Source organism: Lynx rufus, unplaced genomic scaffold (assembly GCF_022079265.1).
Source record: "Lynx rufus isolate CCGP_SWC_20201006 ecotype Redwood Valley unplaced genomic scaffold, mLynRuf1.p SCAF_7, whole genome shotgun sequence".
In the NCBI taxonomy this organism is placed as follows: Eukaryota; Metazoa; Chordata; class Mammalia; order Carnivora; family Felidae; genus Lynx; species Lynx rufus.
Window position 1 is genome coordinate 44,724,859 of NW_025814889.1, and position 20,449 is coordinate 44,745,307.

Sequence of the window (20,449 nt, forward strand, 5' to 3'; positions counted from 1 at the left end):
ATAACCTTGCCACTCTGGGTCATTCAACCTTCACATGCAGCCCCTTTAGGGCTAGAACAAATCAATTAATTTGGAAATATGAGTGGGCTTTTTCACCCTACCAAGGGCTTTATCATAATAATGCTTGATATTACCATTTATAATGTATATGTAATTTATTTTAATAAATAACAAAAGTTTAAGAAATGGATGATATATTCCTGAGTATATATATTTTTTATGTTAATATAAATAAAGATTTAAAAATAATTCTACAACCCTAAGGGTAAAACCTCAGGTACTCTTTGGACCTTGGGTCCAAATCTTTGGAGATTAATCCTTGGTAACAAGTAAAGCATTCTAATGAGTGATGTTGATGATGGGAGACGGCATGCATATGTGCATACTGGAGGGTTATGGGAAATCTCTGTACCATTCTCTTAATTCAATTTGCCGTGAACCCAAAATTGTTGTAAAAAATAAAATCTTAAAAAAATAACTCTAAGAAAATAATCATATGGCTTGAAGAAATGAGAAATATGTTCTTTATAGATGGTGAAGCAGCATTATATCAGATTTAGGTAGGTTGAAGTGCCTGGTGCTTACAAATATATGTTTTTATTTCTAAGCAGGATTCAATTAAAATTTTTTTGGCCTGAACGTATAAAAATGTACAATTGTGGTCCCACTCTGAAGATACTGACAACCTGAAATATAGAAAATAATATCTAATTAATCTTGGTAATACATAATTTTAAATCTTAATGAACATGCAATCCATTTGGACTAAGAGTTATGTATCTAAATCTGAATATTTTCCATATTATTTTTCTATGGAAACACTTCAACAATGGTGTTTCTAAAGTTGTTCCAATAAGGGGCGCCTGGGTGGCTCAATCGGTTAAGCATCCGACTTCAGCTCAGGTCATGATCTCACACTCCGTGAGTTCGAGCCCCCTGTCAGGCTCTGTGCTGACAGCTCGGAGCCTGGAGCCTGCTTCAGATTCTGTGTCTCCCTCTCTCTGACCCTCCCCTGTTCACGCTCTGTCTTTCTCGGTGTCAAAAATAAATAAACACTAAAAATAAATAAATAAATAAATAAATAAATAAATAAATAAAGTTGTTCCATTAAAGCTGTTTTTTTTTTTTTCCTATGACAAATTCTTTGAGGCATAAAATAAAGGAGTTGTGAAGAAACTTACGGTTTGGAAAGGAAAGTTAAGCCTTTGGGCCACAGCCATGAACTATTATTTCTTGTCTGGGAGACTCTACACCATGAAGAACGAATGAAGAAGTCCAACATATACTATGAGAAAACAAATTTTATTAGAAGTCACATCAAAGCTCTTATACTCATGTGAACTTTGTAGTAACAAGTCAAGCTCATTCTTTGTGACTTTATAGAATCTTTCAAATTGTAATACAGTGCTATGCACTGAACCCATTGTAAAGATATCTTAGTAGGACTAAGTGAAGAAGACACACTGCCATGGATAATAATTTGGGGTTCTGACAATTGCCCTGAGGTTAATAATAATAACTTGTGAAATATTTATTATTTTAAAAACTCCTATGGGGCGCCTGGGTGGCGCAGTCGGTTAAGCGTCCGACTTCAGCCAGGTCACGATCTCGCGGTCCGGGAGTTCGAGCCCCGCGTCGGGCTCTGGGCTGATGGCTCAGAGCCTGGAGCCTGTTTCCGATTCTGTGTCTCCCTCTCTCTCTGCCCCTCCCCCGTTCATGCTCTGTCTCTCTGTCCCAAAAATAAATTAAAAACGTTGAAAAAAAAATTAAAAAAAAAAAAAAAAACTCCTAGAGATTCAAGTAAGAAGTACCTTTGTAATCTTCTTGCCTAGGACTGCTCCCATGCCTTTCCACCTACCCACCCTAGTGCAGTGATCAAAAAGAATTGTACTATTGGGGCGCCTGGGTGGCTCAGTCAGTTGAGCATCCGGCTTCAGCCCAGGTCATGTTCTCCCAGTCCATGAGTTCGAGCCCCGCGTCGGGCTCTGTGCTGACAGCTCGGAGCCTGGAGCCTGCTTCTTGTTCTGTGTCTCCCTCTCTCTGCCCCTCCCCTGCTCATGCTCTGCCTCTCTCTCGCCCTCTCAAAAATAAATAAGCATTAAAAAAACTTTTAATAAAAAAAAAGAATTGTACTATTTATGGGGCACCCGGGTGACTCAGTGGGTTGAGCGTCTGACTTCGCCTCAGGTAACGTTCTCACGGTTCATGAGCTCAAGCCCCGCGTTGAGCTCTGTGCTGACAGCTCAGAGCCTGGAGCCTGCTTCAGATTCTGTATCTCCCTCTGACCCTTCCCCACTCGAGCTCTCTTAAAAATAAACGTTTAAAAAATTTTTTTTAAAAAGAATTGTACTATTTACAATTTGGGAAGACTGAAAAAATCACGGTGCAGTTGCCTCAAGGGCAGACATGAGTAAGAGTGGGGAAGGGGATGAAATAACCATTGCTTTTTCAGCTCAAAGTGGTGAGTTTGCTTGATAATGAATGAGGGAAACTCACACTTTCCTTTATCTGAGCTCAAGGCCCCCAGTAAGTAAAATGGGAAGATATTGAAGGGAAAATTACAACAGAAGAGATGATATTAGCTCTCTACACACTTTTAGCTGATGGGGAAAATGCGCCCACATGTAGAGGAGACCCAGATAAAAGCGAAAGCTGAGACTTGAGAATTGACAGTAAAGTTATGAGCACTCCCCTCCCACACACACCCCCACCCCTCCCCACACACATACACATACACCTGCACATCCATCACATGGCAGAGGGTGGAAGCCTTACTGATTTGCAGTATTTGAACACAACCTTTAAAAAATTAGTGGTTGACATCTAAGCTGCAAAATCACAAGGGAAATCCCTAGGAAAATAGGCTATAAGTAAATAAATAAACAAACAAACAAACAATAAGAATTAGGAAAAACTGATTTTGCAGTAAAAGCTATGCAAGCTCCAAAAATAAGAAATCTAAGAAAAATGAAATACATGTTTACTAAACTACATTATCAGAAATGTGTACCTAAAAAACTTTTAAAACACGCAAAGAAACCGGAAAATGTCTTCCATACTAAAGTCAATAGAAACTTTTCCTGGGAAAGATGTTAGAATTACTGAAAAAAAAAAGTATTTTAAAGTAACATTTATGAATATTTGTAAGTTATAAAGGAAACTATGTTCAAATAATTAAATGAAAATATGGCAGCAACATAACAACTAGGAAATATCAGTAGAAAAATGAAACTATGTGAAAAAAACACAGAGAAATTCTGAGTTTATAAATACCTGAAATGAAAAATGCACTCAATTGGCTCTATATTGGAAAATGCAAAAGAAAAACTTGATGAAACTGAAGAAGGGGTAACAGAATTTATTCATCCCATAGAATGAGAGAGAAAAAATAACAGAGTTCAGAGATCTTCAATAATCAGAAAACCACCATGGGTCTGAATAAAATCAAAGGAGGATAAAAGAAGCAGAAGAAAAAAAAAACAAGCAAACATAAAAGCAATATTTTTTTTAATATATGAAATTTATTGTCAAATTGGTTTCCATACAACACCCAGTGCTCATCCCAAAAGGTGCCCTCCTCGATACCCATCACCCACCCTCCCCTCCCTCCCACCCCCCAACAACCCTCAGTTTGTTCTCAGTTTTTAACAGTCTCTTATGCTTTGGCTCTCTCCCACTCTAACCTCTTTTTTTTTTTTTCCTTCCTTTCCCCCATGGGTTTCTGTTAAGTTTCTTAGGATCCACATAAGAGTGAAACCATATGGTATCTGTCTTTCTCTGTATGGCTTAGTTCACTTAGCATCACACTCTCCAGTTCCATCCACGTTGCTACAAAGGGCCATATTTCATTCTTTCTCATTGCCACGTAGTATTCCATTGTGTATATAAACCACAATTTCTTTATCCATTCATCAGTTGATGGACATTTAGGCTCTTTCCATAATTTGGCTATTGTTGAGAGTGCTGCTATAAACATTGGGGTACAAGTGCCCCTATGCATCAGTACTCCTGTATCCCTTGGGTAGATTCCTAGCAGTGCTATTGCTGGGTCATAGGGTAGGTCTATTTTTAATTTTCTGAGGAACCTCCACACTGCTTTCCAGAGCGGCTGCACCAATTTGCATTCCCACCAACAGTGCAAGAGGGTTCCCGTTTCTCCACATCCTCTAGAGCATCTATAGTTTCCTGATTTGTTCATTTTGGCCACTCTGACTGGCGTGAGGTGATATCTGAGTGTGGTTTTGATTTGTATTTCCCTGATAAGGAGCGACGTTGAACATCTTTTCATGTGCCTATTGGCCATCCGGATGTCTTCTTTAGAGAAGTGTCTTTTCATGTTTTCTGCCCATTTCTTCACTGGGTTATTAGTTTGCTGAGCCACTGGGTTCCACAAATATTTTTAAAATGCTATTTAAAGAAGTTATTCTTTCACTGTGTGTTAAAAGCAATATTAACACACTGTGAAAGAATAACTTCTTAAATAGCATTTTAAAAATATTTGTGGAACCCAGTGGCTCAGCAAACTACTAACAGAATGAGCACAAGAAACCCACATCTCACGACATGATAATGGAATGACCATTAAGTGACCATTAAGTGTCACTTGCGAACACAGACAAAAAAATAAGCCTGAGGGAACAGGGTGGATTATGAGGTGACTTAAATCAGTATGAAAATCAGGGAATGGGTGGCATATCTCCCACCTCCAGCAGACTTAAACCACATTTTCTACCACAAAATCCACAGATTAGATCCAGATCTGATCTGTGTTCAGATTAGAGGGGGAATGACACCAGCAACAGAAAACAATAGGAAGCCCAGGCCCTTAATCCCCCATGGAAACAATAACTTAAAAATACATCCAGACGCAAACCCATGTGTAGTCAGGCTAATCATTTTTTATAAGGGTGAGAAGACCATGCAGTATGGAAAGGGTAGTATAGTTCACACATGGTGCCAGGAAACTGACTACCCACACACAAAAGAATGAAGGTGGATGCTTAGGTTTATGCCCCATAATAAAGTTCATTCAACATGGACTAAACATCATCGGGACACCTGGGTGGCTCAGTCAGTTTAAGCATCTGACCCCAGCTCTGGTCATGATCTCGTGGTTCATGAGTTCGAACCCACATCGGGCTCCACACTGACAGTGCAAGAGCCTGCTTGGGATTCTCTCTCCCTCTCTGTCTGCCCCTCCCCCAATTTTGTGTGCACTCTCTCTCCCACACACACAAAATAAATAAATAAACTTTTTTAAAAAATCGGGCTAAACACAAGGCACCTGCTTGGCTCAATCAGTTAAGCATCTGACTTCAGCTCAGGTCATGATCTCACAGTTCGTGAATTTGAGCCCCATGTGGGGCTCTGTGCTGACAGCTCAGAGCCTGGTGCCCACTTCAGATTCTGTGTCTCCTTCTCTCTTTGCCCCTCCCCTGCTCACACTCTGTCTCTCTCAAAAATAAATAAACATTAAAGAAATTTTAATAATTTTTTTAAAAATGGACTAAACACACAAACATAAGATGTAAAACTATCAAATTCCTTGGAGAAAACATGGGGGGAAGTACATAAAATTTTATTTGGCAATGACTTCTTGGATAGGACACCAAAAGCACAGACTACAAAGGAAAAGACCATTGTAGACAAATGGGCTACATCAAATTAAAACATTTCTTTGCATCAAAAGACATGATCCACAGAACGAAAGATAGAGTGGAAAAATGCTTCCAAATCATATATCAAAACAAAGATTATATCCAAAATATATAAGGAATACAATGTCACTGATAAATACAAAAACCCAATAACCCAAATAAGAAATGGGTCGGGGGTGCCTGGGTGGCTTAGTCGGTTGGGCGTCCGACTTCAGCCAGGTCACGATCTCGCGGTCCGTGAGTTTGAGCCCCGCGTCGGTCTCTGGGCTGATGGCTCGGAGCCTAGAGCCTGTTTCCGATTCTGTGTCTCCCTCTCTCTCTGCCCCTCCCCCGTTCATGCTCTGTCTCTCTCTGCCTCAAAAATAAATAAAACGTTAAAAAAATTTTTTTAAAAGAAATGGGTAAAGGAATTGAATAGACATTAGAAAATATACAAATGGTCAAAAAGCATATGTAAAGGTGTTCAATATCACTGATTGTCAGAAAAATTCAAATCAAAACCATAATGAGATATCACCTCGTACTTACTAGGATGGATACTATTTAGGAAAAAAGGAGGTGGAAAAAGAGGACCCTGGCACATTGTCATTGGGAAAGCAAATTGGTCAGCTATTATGTAAAACAGTATAAAGCTCCCTCCAAAAATTAAAAATAGAATTGCCCTATGAATCAGCAATCCCACGTGTAGGAAATTTTCTAAAAGAATTGAAAACAATATCTCGAAGAGATACCTGCACACCCATCTCACTGCAGCATTATTCACAAAAGTCAACCAGTAGAAGCAGCCCAAATGTCCACTGATGGAAGAAAGGAGAAAAAAAAAAGCACAGTATACACAGAACAGTGTAATATTATTATTCAGTCTTAAGAAGGAAGGAAATCCTATCACATGCTACAACATGGTTGAAATTCCAGGACACCATGCTGAGTGAAATAAGCCAGTCACACACACACACACACACACACACACACACACACAAGAATACGATTCCACTTCTAGGAAGTATCTAAAGCAGTCAAACTGATGGAAACAGCAAGTAGAATGGTGATTGCTAAGGCTTCAGGGGAAAGTAGAGAAGTTCATTCTGTCCATTGAGTATGGAGTTCCAGTTTTGCAAGGTGAAAGTTCTAGAGATCTGTTGGACAACGATGTGAATACAGTTAGCACTCATGAACTGTATGCTTAGAGTTGGGTAAGATGCATGAAACTGTTAAAGTGTAGTGGAGAAGATGTGAGACATTGTGTGATTCCAACTATATGATGTCCTGGAAAAAATAAATAAAGCTATGGAAACAGTAAAAAGATCAGTGGTTGACAGAGCTGAGCAAGAAGGGAAGGATTGATAATAGGTGAAGGACAGAGGATTTTTAGGGCAGTGAGCCTATATTATATAAATATGTAATGGATGATAAAAGTCTTTACACATCTCTCCAGTCTCATAAAATGTACATAATCAAGAATAAACCTTAATTTAAACTATGGTCTTTTGGTGATAAAGATGTGTCAATGTACTTCCATCAGTTGTAGCAGGTGTAACCCTAAGGTGGGAGATATTAACAATGGGAGAGTCTATGCATGTGTAGACAGTAAGCATATATAGGAAACCTGTGTGCCTTCTCTCAGCTTTGATATGACCCTAAAATTTCTCTCAGAAATAAAGTTTATTTTTTATATAAATGGGTAATATGGTAAATTTTCTATTATTTTTTTACCACAATTAAAAATAAAATAAAAAGCAAACAGAAAGAGGGGATCTTGAAAGCAGCAAGGAAAAAACTACTAATTACATTTAATTACAACTAATAATATGATTAATAGAGAAGTTCTCACCAGAAACCATGAAGAATAAAAACAGGGAAGGTCAAAACCAAAGAGCTGAATGTGCTGAAGAAAACAAAAAAACAAGACACAAACCAAAACCCCTCAAAAAAAAAAAAAACCACAACAAAGCAAAACATGACAAAGAAAGCTTGTCACACAAACTTTCCAAATTCAGCAAAACAGTCTTTCAAAACAGAAGGTGCATGACGACCTAACAGAGTTTCTTAGCAGACCTGTTCTCCGTAAATGTTTTTCAAGCTAAAAGTAGATGACAAGGGATGGTGTCCACAAGAAGGAAAAAAGATCAATAGAAATGGTAAATATGTGGGTAAATTTAAAAGTCTCTGTGTGTGTTTGCTTCTCTCAATTTTTTAAGAGGTAAGATTATTTAAAGCCACAATTATAACACTGTATGGTTGGGTCTATACCATATATGGATACAACCTTGTGCTGGTAATTGAGCACATCAGAGAGGAAAGAAAACCTTATTTTGTTAGCACTTGTTGATTTCTGTGGTGCACAGTCACTGCGAAAGGTTCAAGTCACCAATGTGAAATCATGAGCACGGTGTTGAAAAAGATATGCATAATTAGTGGTCAGAAACCAGTATTAGCTGGCTTCAGCACTGTTTCAGAAGTACATACAGGTTTCCCTCCCTATCTGAAAGTAGAGCGCTTTTATGAAATCATCCGTAAGCTGAAATGGCGTAAATTGAATAAGCTATTATCTTAATGCATATGCAAAATTTTCAAGCATTCCCAGACTGCCACCTTGTCCCTGGACTACTACACCCTGCCTCTGTGCCCAAGCATCCCTGAACCTCATAATCCCAGAATCTGTGTCACTGAGGCATTTGCTTCACCAGCCAGAGTCACAGTGACTATCTATCCCCTGAGATGTAATTACAGTATCCCTCGGATATCGGCACATGCCTCCACCGGAGCCATCAGTTCCAGAGTGACAGCAAGTGAAACTGCCCAGGACCCTACACTGTGGAAGTTCCATTTGCACTTTTCCTAGCACTATGGCTCCAATACTGCTTGGAGGGGTTTGAGTGCCAGCATGCCAAGAAGGGTCACCTCAGCCAAACCTTCTCCCATGCACAAGCCCAGAGAGGGTAGAATGTTTTCTTTTTCTTCTTTCTTCTTTTTACGTGCAGTACAGCTAATATACTATAGTGTTTTATTAGTTTCAGGTATGTAATAAAGTGATTAAGCATCTCTATACGTTTCTCATTGCTCATCATAAGTATAGTCTTAAACCCGTTTACTTATTTCACCCATCCCCCATCCACTTCCCTTCTGGTAACCATCAGTTTGTTCTCCATAGTGAGAGTCTGTTTTTGGTTTGTCTCTTTTTTTCCTGGTTCACATGTTTTGTTTCTTAAATTCCACATATATGTGAAATCATACGGTCTTTGTCTTTCTCTGACTGTCTTATTTCACTTTGCATTATACTCTTTAGATCCTTCCAAGTTTTTTCAAATAACAAGATTCATTACTTTTTATGCCTGAGAAACATTCCATTGCAATAAACACATTGCAATGGTGTCTATACCTTTTCAAATTAATGTTTTTATATTCTGTGGATAAATATTCAGTAGTGGAATTATAGATCATAGGAGAGTTCTATTTTTAATTTTTTTAAGGAATGTCAATACTGTTTCCACAGTAGGCTGCATCAGTTTTCATTCACAGTCATGCACAAGCGTTCCTTTTTCTCCACATCCTTGCCAACACTTGCTGTTTCTTGTGTTTTTTTTAATGCCTTCCATAAACTTTTTTTTTCAACATATGAAATTTATTGTCAAATTGGTTTCCATACAACACCCAGTGCTCATCCCAAAAGGTGCCCCCCTCAATACCCATCACCCACCCTCCCCTCCCTCCCACCCCCCATCAACCCTCAGTTTGTTTAAGAGTCTCTTATGTAGACTGTTAAAAACTGAGAACAAACTGAGGGAGGGGAGGGTGGGTGATGGGTATTGAGGAGGGCACCTTTTGGGATGAGCACTGGGTGTTGTATGGAAACCAATTTGACAATAAATTTCATATGTTGAAAAAAAAAAGAGTCTCTTATGCTTTGGCTCTCTCCCACTCTAACCTCTTTTTTTTTTTCTTCCCCTCCTCCATGGGTTTCTGTACCATATGTTTTCACTCTTGGTTTTTTTTTTATTTTAGCCATTTTGACAGATGTGACATGATATCTCATAGTAGTTATGATTTGCATCTCCTTGATGATCAGTGCTGTCGAGCATCTTTTCATGTATCTGTTGGCCATCTGTGTTTCTTCTTTGGAGAAATGTCTGTTCATGTCTTCTACCCATACTTTAATTGGAGTATTTGGAGGGTTTTATTGGTTTTTTGCCTTTTTTTTTTTTTTTGGTGTTGAGTTGTATATGTTCTTCATGTATTTTGGATACTAACCAACCCTTTGTTGGATATGTCATTTGCAAATATCTTCTCCCATATAGTATGCTGTGTTTTAATTTGGTTATTTCCTTTGTTATGCAGAAGCTTTTTTTATTTTGATTTAATCCAAATAGTTTACTTTGCTTCGGAAAGCATATCTACAAAAATGATGCTGTGGACAATATCAGTGAAATTACTGCCTCTGCTCTCTTCTAGGATTTTTATGGTTTCAGCTCTCACATGGTCCTCAATCCATTTTGAGTTTATTTGTCTGTATGGTGCAAGAAAGTGGTCCAATTTCATTGTTTTTTTTTTAATTTTAATTTTATTTTTTATTTTTTAAAATTTACATCCACATTAGTTAGCGTTGTTTTGCAGGTAGCTGTCCAGTTTTCCCAGCACTATTTGTTTAGGAGACTTTTTCCCATTGCATATTCTTGCCTCTTTTGTCAAAGATGAATTGACCATATACTTCTGGGTTTATTTCTGGGCTCTCTATTCTGTTCCATTGATCTCTGCATCTATTTTTGTGCCAGTATCACACTATTTTGATTATGACAGCTTTGTAGTGCATCTTGAAATTTGGAATTTTGATACCTCCAGTGATGATCTTCTTTTTCAAGATTGCTTTGGTTATTGGGCATCTTTTGTGGTTACATACAAATTTTAGGATCCTTTGTTCTGGTTCTGTGAAAAAATGCTGTTGGTATTTTTATATGGATTACATTAAATCTGTAGATTTCTCTGGATAGCATGCACATTTTAACAATATTGGTTCTTCCAATTCATGAGCATAGAATGACTTTCCATTTGTGTTGTCTTTCATTTCCTTCATCAATGATTTACAGTTTCAGAGTACATGTCTTTTACCTTCTTGGTTTAACTTATTCCTAGGTAATTTTTCGTGCACTTTCAAATGAGATTGTTTTCTTTTTTTTTTAATTTTTTCTATGTTTATTTATTATTGAGAGACAGAGTGAGACAGAGCATGAGCATGGGAAGGGCAGAGAGAGGAGACACAGAATTTGAAGGAGGCTTGAGGCTCTGAGCTCAGAGCCTGACGCGGGGCTCGAACCCACCCACTGCAAGATCATGACCTGAGCCGAAGTTGGATGCCCAACTGACTGAGATTGTTTTCTTAATTTTTCTTTCTGCTACTTCATTGTTGGTGTATAGAAATGCAACAGATTTCTGTATATTGATTTTTGTGTCCTGCCATTTTACTGAATCCACATATCAGGTCTAACAATTTTTTGGTGGAGTCTCATGGGTTTTCTAAATAGAGGTATGATGTCATCTGCAAATAGTTAAAGTTTTACTTCTTCCTTACCAATTGGATATCTTTTATTTCTTTGTGTTGTCTGATTGCCGTGGCTAGGATTTCCAGTACTATTTTGAATAAGATTGTGAGAGTGGGCAACCTTTTCTCATTCCTGACCTTAGGGGAAAAGCTTTTAGTTTTTCACCATTGAGGATGATGCCCACTGTGGATTTTCATATATGGCCTTTATTATATTGAGGTATGTTCCCTGTAAACCTACTTTGTTAAGGATTTTTTAACAAAAATGGATGTTGTACTTGTCAAATGGTTTTTCTCCAGCTATTAAAGTGATGGTATGGGTTTTATTTTTTCTCTTGTTGATGTAATGCATCACACTGATTGATTTACAAATACTGAATATTTGCATTCCAGCAATAAATTCCACTTGATTAGTGTGAATAATTTTTTAGTGTATTGTTGGATCTAGTTTGCTAATATTTTATTGAGGACTTTTGCATCTGGGTTCATCAGAGATAATAGGCTGTAGTTCTGGGTTTTGTTGTTGTTGTTGTTGTTGTTGTTGTTTTTCTAGTGTCTTTATCTGGTTTTGGTGTCAGGGTTATGCTAGCCTCATAGAATGAATCTGGAAGCTCTCCTTCCACTTCTATTTTTTAGAATGGTTAGAGAAGAATAAGCATTAACTCTTCTTTAAGTGCTTGGTAAATTCACCTGTGAAGCCATCTGGTCCTGGAAGTCTTTTGTTACTGTTCAATTTCATTGTTGGTAATCAGTCTGTTCAATTTTCTATTTCTTCATGTTCAGTTTTGGGAGGTTATATGTTTCTAGGAATTCATCCATTATTTTTAGCTTGTCCAGTTTGTTGGCATATAATGTTCTTTTACAATCCTTTGTATTTCTGTGGTGTCAGTTGTTATTTCTCCTCTTTCATTTGTAATTTTATTTGATTCCTATCTCTCTCTCTCTCTCTCTCTCAGTGAATCTGGTTAGAAGATTATCAGTTTTTTTTTTAATCTTTTCAAAGAACCAGCTCTGGATTTCATTGATCTGTTCTATTCTTTGTTTACTTTCTACATCATTTATTTCTGCTCTAATCTTTATTATTTACATTCCTCTTCTGGTTTTTCCTTTGTTTGTGTTTCTTTTTCTAGCTCCTTAAGTGTAAGTTTTCGATGTTTATTTGTGATTTTTTCTTCTTCTGGATGTAGGCCTGTATTGCAATAAACTTTCCTGTTAAAGAGCTTTTGCTGTATCCCAAACACTTTACACTGTTGTGTTTTCAGTTTCATTTGCCTCTATTTATTTTTTTATTTCCTCTTTGATTTCTTAGTTGTCCCATTTACTGTTTAGTAGCATGAAATTTAACTTTCATGTATTTGTGTTCATTCCATATTTTTTTCTTGTGGCCGATTTCTAATTTTATAGCATTGTGGTCAGAAAAGATGCATGGTATGACTTCAGTGTTTTTCAGTTTGCTGAGTCTTGCTTTGTGGCCTATTCTGGAGAATGGTCCATCTGCACTTGAAAAGAATGTGTGTTCTGCTCTTTTAGGGTGGAATGTTCTGAATATATCTGTTAAATCCATCTGTTTCAGTGTGTCATTCAAAGCCACTGTTTCCTTGTTGATATTCTGTTTGGATGATGTATGCATTGGTATAAGTGGGGTGTTAAAGTCCCTTACTATTATTGTATTTCTATCAGTTACTTCCTTATAGTTTGCTACTAATTTCTTTATGTATTTGGGTGCTCCCATGTTGGTTGCATATTTATAATTGTTTTATCTTTTTGTTGGATGATTATAGAGTGTGATTCTTTGTCTCTTGTTACAATCTGTTTTAAAGTCTATCTTGTCTGAAATGAGTATTGCTACCCTGGCTTTCTTTTAGCTTCCATTTGCATGATAAATGCTTTTCCATCCTTTCACTTTCATTTTCATGTGTTTTTAGCTCTGAAGTGAGTGTCTTGAAGGCACATATACATGGGTCTTGCTTTTTTATCCATTCCATCACCCTGTGTCTTTTGATGGAGCATTTAGTTCATTTACATTCAACGTACTTATTGACAGGTATGTAATTATTGCCATTTTGTTACCTATTTTATGGTTGTTTTTGCCATTCTATTCCATTCCTTTCTTCTCTTGCTCTTTTCTCTCATGGTTTCCTAGCTTTCTTTAATGACATATTTGGATTCCTTTATCTTTATTCTTACATATCTATTACTGGTTTTTGATTTCTGGTTACCATTAGGTTTATGTTAACATCTTCTGCATATTATAGCAGTCTATGTTATGTTGATAGTCTCTTTTGAACCCATTCTTACCGCTCTCCCACCACACATTTTAGGTGTATGGTGTCATACTTTATATCCTTTTATTTTGTGAATCCCTTGCCAGATTTTTATAGACATACTTAATTTGAGTGCTTTTGTGCTTCCTGTTTTTCTTAGTCCTCCTTGTGGTCTTACCTTTCCACTCAAAAAGTCCTTGTTAACATTTCTTGAAGGGATGGTTTAGTGGTCGTAAATTCCTTTAACTTTTGTTTATCTGGGAAACTCTATCTCTCCTTCTGTTCTGAATGATAGCCTTGTTGGAAAAAGTATTCCTCATTGCAGATTTTTTCTTTCATTCAGCACTCTACATGTATCATGCGGTTCCCTTCTGGCCAGCAAAGTTTCTGGTGAAAAAGCAGCCAATAGCCTTATGGTGTCTCTGTTGTATGTAACTGTTTTCCTTTCTCGTGATGCTTTCAAGATTCTCTCTTGATCCCTACTTTTTGTCACTTTAACTGCTATGTGTCTTGGTGTAGATCTCCTTAAGGTAACTTACTTCACCTATTATTTCTTCAAATAAATATTCTACCACCTTTTCTCTCTCTTCTCCTTCTAGGATCTCTATAAAGCAAATGTTATTACATTTGATGGTGTCTCCAAACTTCCTTGTTCTATTTTCATTTATTGTTATTTTCTTTCTCAGGGTCAGTTGGATTGCTTTCCACTACTCTGTACTCCAGGTTGCTGATGTGTTCTACTTCCTTTAGTCAACTATTTACTCCTTCTGGTTTACTTTTAATTTCAGTTATTGTGTATTTTTTCTTTCTCCGTTGAGGGTCTCACCGAGGTCTTCCACTCTTTTCTCAGTGAGTATCTTTATGGCCATTGCTTTAAATTCTCTATCAAACATACTACTTATCAATGTTTTGTTTACATATTTTGCTGTGATTTTGTCCTATTCTTTCACTGAAACATTCCTCTCTCTCCACATTTTGCCTAACTCTGTGTCCATTTCTGTGTGTTAGGAAAGGCAGCTACATCCCTGTTCTTGAAAGTAGCAGCTTTATGAAGAAGAGTTCCTGTAGAGCCCTGCTATGCAATGTCACTTGTTCAGAAGAGCCTGGCATTACAGGGGTGTCTCCTGTGTGTTGTGCGAGCCCCACTGTTGTGCCTGAGCTGCTATTGCTTTCACTCCAGTCATCTGCAATGATTCTCTGAGTCTGTTGGGAGCAGAGTTTGGTTCTAGTGTTATTAGTGGGACATCCTGGGGCTTCCTTGAGCTTGACTTGAGTCAGACCAGGCATTTGCCAAAGATTCGGTAGCACAGAATGGCAGGGCATCATCCCTATGTTCTTCCATGAGAAGTTTTGTGAGCAGTGCATGCAGTCAGACTAGATATCAGACCTCAGCCCTCTACTGGGCCACATTTGGACCTGGATGTGTGGTACGTTCCCTTGTCTCCCAGGGCAGGAAACCTCTGGAGTGGTGCTGGCCCCTGTTGTGGCTGCTTGCCTACTACCAGGCTTGTGGCACCACTTTGGATAGGCTCTGGCCAAGGGCATATTGAAAGGGGCAGGTTCACAGGAGAATGTGAGGCAAGGAACATGGTATTAACAAGGCTTACTCAGGTCTGCTGTGGGAAGAGACCTGGGGAGGCGCTTGGCAGAATAGGTGTGTTTGCAGGGTAGCACAGAAGTAACATACGGTGTAATCAAGTTTGGTGATCATCGGCAAAGCACTGATTCTCACAGGTGTCTTGGTCACTATGCTAGAGAGCAAGAGAGGGAGATGGCACCAGACACCTCCTTTGTTCTTGGAAAAGAATCCTAAAGATCCCTGCCCTCCAGCACACGCTCTGAGATTAGTAAATATATATCTTTCTTGTATATCCCAGGTGTTTTTCAATTCATGTTTTTGTTGTGCTGTCTCTTTAAGGGTGAAGAATAAGTGTTCTATGCTCTCTGGGCTCTCCCAGAGCTATAACTACTCGGTTTTAGAGATGCAGGTGTTCATATTAATCAAAGAAAGATTCAGAACAACACAGTCCTCTCAATAGGAGCAGAAAAGCATGAGACAAAAGGCAGCACTCTTCCTCGAGGAAAACTCTCAAGGGAGTAAGAATAAAAGACATACCTCAAGGCCATAAAGGTCATATATGAGAGACCCACAGCTAATATCATCCTCAGTGGGGAAAAACCGAGAGCCTTCCCCCTAAAGTCAGGAATACAACAGGGATGTCTACTATCACCACCACTGTTCGACGTAGTGTTGGAAGTCCTAACCTCAGTGACCAGACAACAAGAAGAAATAAAAGCCATCCAAATCAGCAAGGAAGAAGTCAAACCTTCACTCTTTACAGACAACAGGATACTCTGTGTGGAAAGCCCAAAGACTCAACCCAAAACCTGTTAGAACAGATTCAGGAATTCAGCAAAGTCGCAGGTTGTAAAAATCAATGTACAGAAATCAGTTGCACTTCTATACACCCTTAATGAAGCAGCAGAGAGAGAAATCAAGGAATTGATCCCATTTATAATTGCCCCGAAAACCATAAAATATCTAGGAATAAACCCAATGAAAGAGGTAAAAGATCTGTAGGCTGAAAACTATAGAAAGTTTATGAAAGAAATTGAGGAAGACACAAAGAAATGGAAAAATATTCCATGCAAATGGATTAGGAAAACAAATATTGTTAAAATGTCGATAATACCCAAAGCAATCTGCACATTCAATGCAATCCCTATCAAAATAACACCAGCATTCTTCACAGAGCTAGAACAAACAGTTCTAAAATTTGTATGGAACCACAAAAGACCCCAAGTAGCCAAAGTAATACTGAAAAAGAAAACCAAAGCTGGAGGCACCACAATTCCACACTTCAAGCTGAATTACAAAGCTGTAATTATCAAGATAGTATGGTACCGGCACAAAAACAGACACTGATATCAATGGAACAGAATAGAGAACCCAGAAATGGACCCACAAATGTATGGCCGACTAATCTTTGACAAAGAAGGAAAGAATATCCAATGGAAAAAAGTCTCTTCAGCAAATGGTATTGGGAAAACTGGATAGTGACATGTAGAAGAATGAATCTGGACCACTTTCTTACACCACACATAAAAATAAACACAAAATAAATGAAAGAACTAAATGTAAGACAAGAAACCACCAAAACCCTAGAGGAGAAAACAGACTGCAACCTCTTTGACCTCACCCACAGCAATTTCTACTATACATGTCCCCAGAGGCAAGGGAACCAAGAGCAAAAATGAACTATTGGGACCTCATCAAAATAAATACTTCTGCGGGGCGCCTGGGTGGCGCAGTCGGTTGAGCGTCCGACTTCAGCCAGGTCACGATCTCGCGGTCCGTGAGTTCGAGCCCCGCGTCAGGCTCTGGGCTGATGGCTCAGAGCCTGGAGCCTGTTTCCGATTCTGTGTCTCCCTCTCTCTCTGCCCCTCCCCCGTTCATGCTCTGTCTCTCTCTGTCCCAAAAATAAATAAACGTTGAAAAAAAAATTTAAAAAAAATAAAAATAAAAATAAAAATACTTCTGCACAGCAAAGGAAACCATCAAAAAACTAAAAGGAAACTGGTAGAATGGGAGAAAATATTTGCAAATGACATATCAGATAAAGGGCTAGTATCCAAAATTTATAAAGAACTTACCAAATTCAACACCTCCCCAAAACAAGTAACCCAGTGAAGAAATGGGCAAAAGACATGAACAGACACTTTTCCAAAGAAGACATCCATATGGCAAATAGACATATGAAAAGATACTCAACATCACTCATCATCAGGGAAATACAAATCGAAACCACAATGAGATACCACCTCATGCTTGCCAGAATGGCTAGAATTAACAACTCAGGAAACAACAGCTGTTGGTGAGTATGCAAAGAAAGGGGACCCCTTCAGCACTGCTGGTGGCAGGCAGTCTGGAAAACAGTATGGAGTTTCCTCAAAAAACAAAAACAAAAACAAAAACAAAAAATAGAGCTACCCTACGACCCTGCAATTACACTAGTAGGTATCTATTCAAAGGATACAAAAATGCTGATTATATATATATATATATATATATTTCACTAAAAGTTAACTAACTTGGATTTAAATAAAGTCTTAAAAAAATAAATAAATTTCCAAGTGTTAAGCCAGGTTGATTATAAGAACTCACAAAATAAGACCCCTCTGGTTTTTGAAGCCAAATGTAATGGAAATTCATCTTCTCTGAGTGTGTTCCCCATGTCTGGGGTGCTTTGTGTGAGGGCCTTTTCTTCTCCTCTCTTCACACCCATGGCATCCCTTCTTCTCATGCACAGTCCTGAGGGTCTGCCTAGCTTGTGACTGGATCTTTGGACTTTCTACGCTCTTGGATGTGTCCTCTTTTCTACATTCAGCTGTGCAGAGTCTGTTCTGTAAGTCTTTGGGTCATTTTCTAGGTTATTCACAGTTATGTGGGTGTTATCTAGTTTTGTCCATGAGATGAGGTGAGTTTAGGACCTTCTTACTCTGCCTCTTCCCCAGAATTTGGGATACTATTTTCAAAGTGATCAAAGGCAAAAAGTAACTGTCAACCAAGAATACCTTACTCAGCAAAGCTATCATTCCAAAATACAGGAGAGATAAAGAACTTCCCACCATCCCAGGGGATGGTGGATTGGATCAGTTTCTACTCTGGCCGTAGGTGGCAGTCACAGGATTACAGCAACATGACTCCCCTGGTGACCTGTTAAAGCTATGCGTCATAAGTACTAGACCTCTATCCTATAGAAATGCTAAAGGGAATTCTTCAAACTGAAACAGCAACCAAAAAAATCATAACATAAAAATGTATGAAAGTATGCAATCACTGGTACAGACAAAAGGAAAATGATCCTTGACAGTGGTCCAGGCAATAATGTCTAGAATATGTCACCACAAGCACAAGCACCAAAAAATAAAATAAAAAGTGAGGCTACATTGAAATAAAGAGCTTTTGCACGGCAAAGGGAACAATCAATAAGCTGAAAATACAATGTATTGAATGAGAGAATGTAATTGCAAACCATACATCTGACAAGGGGCTAATTTCCAACATATAAAAAGAACATTTCCAACAATATAACAAAAAAGAAACTAATCCAATTTTTAAAATGGGGAATGGATCTGAGTAGACATTTTTCCATAGACATATAAATGGCCAGTAGGTACATGAAAAGGTGCCCAACTAATGACTCATCGGGGAAATACAAATCAGTGAGCATAAAGTAATGAGATAATCACCTCACATCTGTTCAGATGACTTTTATCACAAAGAGAAAAGATATTGGTAGAATGTGAAGAATGGGAAAAATTCAGGTGGGAGTGTAAAATTGGTGCAGCCACAATGGAAAATAGTATAGTGGTTTTTCAAAAAATTAAAAATAGAACTATCAAATGATCCAGTAATCTCACTCTTGGTATATATTCAAAGGAACTGAAATCAGTATCTCAAAGGGATCTCTGCACAGCCATGCTCAATACAACATTACTTACAGTAGCCAAAATATGAAAACAAACGAAGTGTCTTCCAACAGATACATCGTTATGAAGATATGATATGTATAATGACATGATATAGATATAGATTAGATATAGATATAGATGGATATGGAAGTTAATTAAAGTCATAGAAGGAAGGAAGAAATGATAAACATATATTTACTTGAAAGTTGATGCTAAAATATGAATAGTAGAAGAACTCGTGGTAGCCTCAAATGGAACAATACCCCAAATTCCAAGGGCATCATCAATAGAATGGATAAATACGTTGTAGCAGAATCAGACAATAGAACAGCAAGGAAGTGTCGAGAAATTATGAATTCATGCAATTATAGGGATGGGTCTCACGAGTTTAGCTTTACCTAAAAAAGCCAAATATAAAGTATACACATAGTATGATTTCATTTATATAATGTGCTCTTTAATGAAGAAAAGGACATGAAAGGGGTATTTTGCAGTGCTGGAAAATTCATTTCCTCATTCCATGTGACAGTGACACTTGAAAATTCTGCCATCTGTTGGCATGAATGACATGTGTTTTCATCTGTATGTATATAATACTTCAGTAAAATTATATGAGAATATTATGAAAATATGCAAATATGTTTAAAAATTCTATCAAACATTTAAAGAAGAGTTGATGCTTATTTTTCTCAAATTATTCCAAAAATTGAAATGGAAGGAACACTTCCAAACTCATTCTATGAGGCCAGCATTACCTTGATTCTAAAACCAGACAAACACCCCACCAATAAAGAGAACTATGGACCGATATCCTAGATGAACATGAATGCAAAAATTCTCAACAAACTATTAGCCTGTTGAATCCAATAGTACATTAGAATAATCATTTACTATGATCAGGTAAGATATATTCCTGGACTACAATAGTGGTACATTATTTGTAAATCAATCAATGTGATACAGCACATTAATAAAAGAAAGGCTAAGAACCTTATGATCCTTCCAATAGATGCAGAAAAAGCATTTGACAAAATACAACATCCAGCCATGATGACTCAACATAATAACCATCAACAAAGCAGGGATAGAGGGAATATGCCTCAACATAATAAAGGCCATATACAAAAAACCCACAGCTGATATTATCGTCAGTGGGGAAAAACTGGGAGCTCTTCCTCTACTGTCAGGAATAAGACAGGGATGTCCACTCTCACCATTGTTATTTAACATAGTACTGGAAGTCCTAGCCTCAGCAATCAGACAACAAAAAGAAATAAGAAGGATCCAAATCAGCAAGAGAGAAGTCAAATTTTCACTACTTCTAGATGACATGATACCCTATACAGAAAACCCAAAAGACCCCACCAAAAAGTTGCTGGGACTAACACATGAATTCAGTAAGTTGCAGGATACAAAATCAATGTACAGAATTCTGTTGCATTTCTATACACCACAACTAAAGCATCAGAAAGAGAAATTAAAGAATCAATCCCATATAATATTGCACCCCAAACCATAAG

At 37.8% G+C, this 20,449-nt stretch overlaps 1 protein-coding gene across 1 annotated transcript in view; it reads right to left on the reverse strand.

Annotated features, from left to right (window-relative positions):
• Positions 1–556: 556 nt before the first annotated feature.
• Positions 557–20,449, reverse strand: part of LOC124502031 (NKG2-F type II integral membrane protein-like) — a 28,251-nt gene continuing 8,358 nt past the window's right edge. The window contains exons 5-6 of the mRNA XM_047066449.1: positions 1,182–1,285; positions 557–686 (exon numbers count right to left, since the gene is read on the reverse strand). Of these exons, the coding sequence (XP_046922405.1) occupies positions 557–686; positions 1,182–1,285 (234 nt within the window). The remainder of the gene's footprint in view (positions 687–1,181; positions 1,286–20,449) is intronic.